Consider the following 8,468-nt stretch of genomic DNA (forward strand, 5'->3'; position numbering starts at 1 on the left):
TATTAAAATATAAAAGTATAATAAATAATATTATAATTTTCATTTAAATGAAATATTTATTAAATTTTAAATAAAAAACAAAACTGTTAGCATATTTAATTTTTTTTTCTATTTAAAATTTAATAATTTAATAATTTTTTAATTTATTTGAATATTTTAATATATTTTAACATATCAAATCAAATTTTATATTATTATTATTATTTCATTTTTTATTTTTTACTTTTATTATTATTTTTATTTTAATTATTTTATTTTTAATTTTTTTATATAACTATTATTATAATATAAATCATATTTTGATAATTATTAAAATATAAAATTATATGAAATAATATTTAAATTTTAAATTAAATTAAATTATTATTAGTGTGGTGTAGAGTGGCTTTGATAAGAAAGAAAAGAAAATAAAAAGATATTTATTAAGATGTTTTTAATAAAAAAAAAGAAGAAAATAAAAATAATTTTTATTAAAATTAAAAAATAAATCTTTTGAAAAGATTGGAGTTACATGTTGAATTGTCAAAAGGTTAAAAATAAATTTTTTGGAAATATATTGAAAATGTAGGATGAAACAGATAGAAAGAGAATTGCTTCCTACCCATCCCGTTATCATAATGTGTACTACAAATAAAATAACACTTTATTCATTCAACTAACATGTGAAGATGTTCAAAAGAAGAAATGTGACCTAGATTGTGTTAAATTCATGAAAGTAATAGCTACCATGATTAGCATAAGAGTTAGCATTTCGTGTTTATAATACACCACTTCAGTTCCAAATAAATATATGTCAGTATAATATATATAATAAATTCATAAATGTATAAAGCTATATACTTATAGAATTTTATATTTAATTGTTTCTCTAAGTAAACTGTTTACGGTTATAATAATTTTAAATATACATTTTTAAAGATTATTAAGTTAACTAATAATTTGAAATGCATATAAATAATTTTAGTATCATTTATTTATTTATTATATGTTAGGCTTTCATCAATCTAAACATTCTTCACACTTTTCATTTTTATTTCACATATATAATGACAGTAAATTTAAATAATTTGACTGTTGACAGCTAACTAAAATATAAATATCATACTAATCATATAACTTATATGATTTTTTATGTATCAAGTAAGTTAGTTCATTTTTTTTTATAACCACTTATAAAACTGTATGATTTAAAAAGTAGTTAAAAAAATATTATGCTGAAAAAAATCAAGGTAAATAGCATATGTTATGATATTATAACTCTTTTTTTTTATTTCTATGAAAAATATAAAATTGAAATTTGAAAAGTATTTTTTGCATCTTTTATTATTTTACTAGATAATTTGTATAAATGTTTTCTTTTTATACCTATTGTCTGAATGTCTGAATATTGTTTCTGTGAACACTATAGTTGTCACTCCCACCCCTCACAAAGAGACTGTAGAGAGGCTCGGCGTCAAGGCCGCCACGAGGTTTGTTGATACTGCGAGAGTCGCAGTTGACAGAGAAGCCGCCGAGAGAGGCGCCGCCGTCGTGAGGTCTGTCCGCTTATTCTCTCTCACTGGTGGGAGGGATTGCATCGCGAGACTGCGAGAGAAGCATAGCCGCGAGCTCAACCTGCGACACAGCCTGCGAAGATCGCGAGTTTTAAGTGAAGCGAGATAGGGGTGAAAGAAAAATATCTGGATTGCGATTTTGACTAACATGGCGGTAAGTTACACTATTCAATTTGTTGGTTTCTTTTCTTACTTGTTTTTTTTCTTCATCTGGGGATTTCTTTTGTGGTGAATGTTATAGATTGATAGAATTTTTAAAGATGAAGCCAGTGAAGAAAAAGGAGAGCGGGCCAGAATGGTGAGTATGTTATGATCTTATGTTTTTGCCTTGTTTTCTTGAGAATATTATAATGTTTATGATCTGTATCAGCAAATGTTACCATGCATTATTATTTTTATGATTCTAGGAACATTTGGTTAACTCTAATTATGTATGTTGAATGATTTGGTTTTTGTGCAGGCTTCTTTTGTTGGAGCCATGGCTATTGCTGACTTGGTGAAGACAACATTAGGGCCAAAGGGAATGGTAAAATCTCTTATTGGCTCATTTTGATAAGTGGTGGTGATAAATGCTTTATTTTCTACTCCTAGCCAATTCATATGTCTTGGATGTGATTACTGCAGGATAAAATTTTGCAGTCTACAGGTAGAGGACGTGAAGTTACTGTCACTAATGATGGGGCTACAATCTTGAAGTCCCTCCATATTGATAACCCAGCTGCTAAAGTCCTTGTCGGTATCCTTATCAATTTTTATTGTTTTGGTGAAAGTAGCTTAGAAAATTTTGGATTTTGGAGAGAGCTAATGTGAAATTCTTATTCATGTTACCTAAGGGTTTGATAGTTACATGATGAATAGTTTTTAATCATGGAAAACGTATAATATAATGAATCAAGGTGAGAAGTACTTGATTTTGAATTTCTAAAGCACATGAGAAACACCTAGTTTCATGGAAGTCCCTAATCAACGAAAAGCGAATTGATGTAGGTCTGGAGCCAAAACCAAAAAACAGATTATGCTTTGGATATATTAAAGGCCACCGTTAATTTAAGGAACCTGCAATTTTAAAAGACACATACTAAGATACATTTATCTCCTTTCTGAATCTGCAAAAGAGATGCAAAAGTACTATGTTGCAGTTCACGATTATATGGCACCCACCAATGTGAGGCAGCATAAGTGAACAGAAGCAGAAAAGGGTCTTCAAATTTCTCAAAATAGTAACTCAAAATTTCCTTTTACACTATAATCATGTAAGCGATGGCCAATTTTTTAATAATTTTAACTAGTGGTAATGTTATATGCCACATATATATCTTTGAGGTGGCAAGCAATTTGTTAGTTGCATAACACCCATCCAGATAAGGTTGAGTATTGACTCATTGGTAGTTTTGCTGCCTTGTGAGTTATAGTTCACAGTTTCAAGTCTTGGAAGCAATCTCTCTAGTTTTGAATGCGAGGGTGGGATATAAGGTCGTGTGCATACCCAACCCAGATCCCACTTGTGTGTTTGGTCCTTATGGTACCCATTCAGTTATTATTGAGAGCATTGGTGTGGATAATGTTTAAAACTTAAGATAACCATCCTTAATATAAGTTAGACATATCAAAAGTACAAGATGATGAAGTTGGGGATGGAACCACCTCTGTTGTTGTTTTAGCTGGTGAGCTTTTAAGGGAGGCAGAAAAGCTGGTTGCAGCCAAGATTCATCCAATGACAATAATATCAGGTTCAGTTCTTTTCTTTTCTATAATGACTCAACTGCTCTTATCCTGAAAATGTTGTTATGTTGTCATATTAATGAATTTTCTACTGGCAATTTCAGTGATTCACTCTTTGCATACAAGACAATATATTCAATAAGTTATTGTATTAGATAAGAAAGCAACTTATCCCTTATTGTGCATCATCTGTTTTTATATAGTATTTCGGATAGCACCTCTTTTTTTATGTTTAACATCATTAGTGTTCCTTTGAAGCTTGATATTAAGCTGGGAATGCAAAACCTATTGGTAAAAAATTTTGGTGCTTGTTTCTAATTAAAGTAAGAATTAATTTGTTGATGCTTGTTATTGAGAGGTGTGATAATATAAGTAGTTAATGAAATTTCCATTGTCAATCTTTTATTTCCCTTATTTTGAATGCTGCCCTATATGTACTTATTTTTCCACATGGTTTCTAGGTTTCCGAATGGCAGCAGAGTGTGCTCGAAATGCTTTGTTAGAGAAGGTTGTGGACAACAAAGCTGATTATGGTATTGTTTCTCCCGCTTTTTAGTAGGATTTGTTTTCTGGGTTTTATAATTGTCTCTTGTTGCCTTTTAGACATTGTTGTTATTATCCCCGAGCCAGGTATTTAGGCATTCTTGTATCTTGTTGTCTGATATATTGATATAATTTACTGGAATGTGAAGAGAAATTCAGGTCAGACTTACTGAACATTGCAATGACAACTTTGAGCTCCAAGATTCTTTCACAGGACAAGGAGCATTTTGCAAAATTAGCTGTGGATGCTGTAATGAGGCTAAAGGTAAATCGTGCCTATCCTACTGAATACCAGTTTTCAATTTTTAATGGATATAGAAAATAGAGTCCGTTAGCCAAATTATCCCTTAGACAATTTCTGAACAGCAGATGAACTTCACTATTGATACACCATATTTGAACTTAATCAATTTATTTTTCCACATACTTGACTGAACTTTCTCGAATGCGTTAGTAGGAAGTTGGATAGTAGGAAGTTGGATTACGTAAGTACTTTTATATGAATATCTGCCGTATCATAATCATTTCTTACAGTATGAATGTGGCTAATCAAATGTATTCCAATCCATAAATAACAAGGTACATGTGGTACAATTTCATAATAGTGAATTTGGAATACTCTATAGGAACGCACAAATTATTTGTTTAACTCTGTACTTTTTTATTTGCTGGGTTATGGCAGCTTGTCATGTTGAGTAGTGATTTTTCCCTTTTCTAGATGGCCTTAAAATAGGAAGTTTCCTTCAGTTGTTTTGTTAATTTTGTAATATGGGCTATTCAATAACATTACCGTGCGAACAATTGTTTATTATTGTTCAATATTTATTTTATTAGTTTGAGTTATATTTTAAGTATGTCTTTTCATTCTTTCATCTTCTTATATCCATCCTTTCAATGGTGTTTTTCAAATGCAGGGAAGCACTAATTTAGAATCTATCCAGATTATAAAGAAACCCGGAGGCTCACTGAAGGATTCATTCTTAGATGAAGGGTAATATTGCTGAAAAGTTGGACTATTTTGCAGTTTGCAAATAGGAATTCTTCAACTTGTTGCTGAATCCTTATTATCTTTATTATATTGAGTTGCACAAGCTGTTTCCAAGAAACTTGTGTAGAGTCGTGCTCATAAAAAAAGATGATTATGAACTCCTGCAATTTCCTGTATAATGATGGATTTTGCAATAGTAATCTTTATTTTTTTTCTTCTAATAATTACTTAATTGAATTCATATTTTTTGCCAGATTCATTCTTGACAAGAAAATTGGTATTGGACAACCCAAACGGATTGAGAATGCAAAAATACTGGTGGCCAACACTGCCATGGATACAGACAAAGTGAAGATATACGGTGCACGTGTTCGTGTTGATTCTATGGCTAGAGTGGCTCAGATTGAAACAGCTGAGAAAGAGAAAATGAGAGAAAAGGTGCAGAAGATAATTGGTCATGGTATCAACTGTTTTGTTAACAGGCAGTTGATTTACAATTTTCCAGAGGAGCTATTTGCTGATGCGGGGATATTGGCTATTGAGCATGCTGATTTTGATGGTATTGAGCGTCTGGCTCTGGTAACTGGTGGTGAAATTGCATCAACCTTTGACAATCCCGAGTCTGTTAAGCTTGGGCATTGTGACCTTATTGAGGAGATTATGATTGGCGAGGATAAACTGATTCATTTCTCTGGTGTTGCTATGGGGCAGGCCTGTACAATAGTTCTGAGAGGTGCTAGGTACATTTTATTCTTTTGTTATTGCAAAATTTCTTTCCAGTGTTCTTTTACATAGTTAGGCAATTTAATCTTGATAACATGCTACATCAAATTTTGTCAGCTGAAGTTTTTACATTTTGGCATTAGGATTTGTTTGTAATGTTCTGCTTCTATCAACCTTGACCAGAATCATGAACTATTTGTGACGGATTACAATCTTATGCTATTTGCGTGATGACTTACTGAAATTTCACACCTAGAATTGTACAACACAGTGGTTTAACTACCAAGCGCTGGATTTCTGAATGCTACTTGCTTTATTTGCGTGTCTTAATGTCGTCCTGTCATCATACTGAATTTATGCCTTTATGAAGTGCTGTTCAAATATTATATTTCAGTCAGTGCATTGTGAGCTGGACATGCTTAGGAGTGTTTTCTTTGTATGAATAGACCCTTTTTTTAAAACAAACTAGAACAAATGTTGTTTGTATGTGCAACTTTAAGTCTGATGCATCTGCTTTTTTGGCAGCCACCATGTTCTTGATGAGGCTGAGAGGTCATTGCATGATGCCCTGTGTGTGCTATCACAGACTGTAAATGACAGCAGAGTGTTGCTTGGAGGTGGGTGGCCCGAGATGGTGATGGCAAAGGAAGTGGATGCATTGGCTAAGAAAACTCCTGGAAAGAGGTCTCTTGCTATTGAGGCATTCTCCCGTGCACTCTTGGCTATCCCAACAATCATTGCTGATAATGCTGGTTTGGACAGTGCTGAGTTGATTTCTCAGCTCCGTGCAGAGCATCAGAAGGAGGGCTGTACTGCAGGAATTGATGTTATTTCTGGTTCTGTAAGTATTGGAACCAAGAGTTTGGTGAATTTGTTGAGTGATTACCATGATGTATGATATTGCCTTGTTTATGTTTTCTCTTGGGTTGGTTGTATGAAGTGCACTTGCCAGAAGAGTTATTTCATTTTGTAATGTAATGTTTTATTGTCATCTTTATTTATTTGGGTAGCTGATCATATACTGATTTCTGGTTTAGGGATAAGGGTTTTTAGGGTCATTTACTGATTTTTGGTATTTAGTTTGATGTACCTTATCGAAATGTAAAATATATGTATGTGTTCATAGAGGGTATGTGCCTAATGCAGGGTGAGTTAGGACCTGTCATTAATGTAGTGTCTGCATTTCTGTTCTACTTTTACCTATGTTTTTTATTTTGTGGAAGGTTGGAGACATGGCTGAACGGGGTATATGCGAAGCATTCAAAGTCAAACAAGCTGTATTGCTATCTTCAACAGAGGCAGCTGAGATGATCCTCAGAGTTGACGAAATCATCACGTGTGCTCCAAGGAGAAGAGAAGATAGAATGTAAAATATGGTGAAGGTACCTTGGCATTTTCTGGCGTACCATTAGCGAGTGCTGTGATTTTGATATGGTGGTTGTGATTGGAAAAACTGATTGTAATGCTAAAGGTTTGTTAGGTAATTTTTTGACTTGTTTTGCAATCCCTGCGTGCTAGTGAATTGGGGTTGGGTGGCAGGGTCAGGTTGGTGGATAAATTTTACGTAGAACCCATTTATTCCTGTCCTGCACTTAGAGTTAATTGTGTTTATTTGAATTAAAGAACTCTATCTTTCATTCTTCAACGAAGATATCTTTTAATATTTATCCTTTAACTTACGTCTTCAGAGATACACTACTGCTTACAAGAAGTTTATAGACAATATCCATTCTGTTCTGCTTAACACGTATCCAATAAAATTGAAACTGATTTTAATTTGGTTATGCGAGTTAACTACTACTATTAAAAAGAGACATGGATGGCTTTTATGTTAGTTATAGTGATTTCATCGAATGGGCGATGCTACAGAAACCAGAGTAAACCTTTCATGAAAGGTTGGGTGAGTTTTCTGGTGGACATTCCAAACAAAAGATTGATAGATTATAGGCCATTCTAAATTGATTCGGTGTCCAAAATTCTAGAACATTTTAATGTTGATATCAAATATGTATCATCTGACATTAGCAGGAGCACAACTTAATGGGACAATGGCACTCTTCTTAAGATGGGATTTGTTAAAGTATATGAAGAATGATTTGCTCCTGACACACCTAGTATAGCCATGGAGACTGGCGAACCAGTGAAATTAGTGATGATTAAGAGACTGCTCAAGAACAAGGTTACATGATGATACCATGTGTTCCTCCTGTGAATAGAGGCATTCCATTAAGCAGATGATGTTGGAAAAGAAAATGCCATCATTCCTAATATGTTGAAAGATTCACATGCATTGGACCTAGGTGAGTTTCAGGATTAGTTTGATGAAGTGCGAGTAGCCTATGGTCATGGAACTGATGAGCAAGATGATTGAGGGCTAAGTTGTTTGTGTTAATGTCTGACTGAGTGTCTTCTTATCTTTTGTTGGTTGAGTTTGATTCTTTTGTTTTTTTAGAAGTATGTTATCTTTGATTCATGTTAATCATATGATTTTCTTCTTAAGGCTATGTTATCAATGGAATATCCTTTTTTCCACTATAATTTACTGCACTTCCTTTACTTTGTTGCAATTTGATAATGTCAAAAGGGCAAAAATATGGTGTTTTGGATGTGTTTTTTTTCCAAGACATTGCATGACATTACAACTTTTCTAAGATTACATTAAAATGGGTTATCATTGAAGTGTTTATTATCATTAAATAAAGGATTTTGTTGTGTTCAAAGATAAAATTTGATATTTCCAACCTCTTTAAAGATAAAGACTTGATGATTCTTGTCTTATGTCTTGTTAGATGGTTATTCCTAAGCCTAGGTTGTGTTTTAATTAGTATGTGATGTTTCATCTTATTATTTCATAAACCGAATATGATTTTTATGTTTTTCTAAAAGCTAAATACTTTAACATGTTACAAACTTTCATAGTTTCGCTAAAAACTTAATCT

General features: G+C 32.7%; 1 protein-coding gene across 1 annotated transcript; it reads left to right on the plus strand.

The window, feature by feature from the left end:
- Positions 1–1,383: 1,383 nt before the first annotated feature.
- LOC124836696 (T-complex protein 1 subunit beta-like) lies at positions 1,384–7,204 on the plus strand. The gene is made up of 11 exons (XM_047311871.2): positions 1,384–1,707; positions 1,795–1,851; positions 2,014–2,079; positions 2,178–2,289; positions 3,155–3,283; positions 3,737–3,808; positions 3,968–4,083; positions 4,733–4,809; positions 5,061–5,546; positions 6,055–6,370; positions 6,753–7,204. The coding sequence occupies exons 1-11, from the start codon at positions 1,702–1,704 to the stop codon at positions 6,897–6,899; spliced, it is 1,584 nt and encodes a 527-aa protein (XP_047167827.1). The 5' UTR covers positions 1,384–1,701; the 3' UTR covers positions 6,900–7,204.
- Positions 7,205–8,468: the final 1,264 nt, after the last annotated feature.

Source organism: Vigna umbellata, chromosome 6, assembly GCF_029865625.1.
Source record: "Vigna umbellata cultivar VRB3 chromosome 6, Vumbellata_1.0, whole genome shotgun sequence".
Lineage (NCBI taxonomy): Eukaryota > Viridiplantae > Streptophyta > Magnoliopsida > Fabales > Fabaceae > Vigna > Vigna umbellata.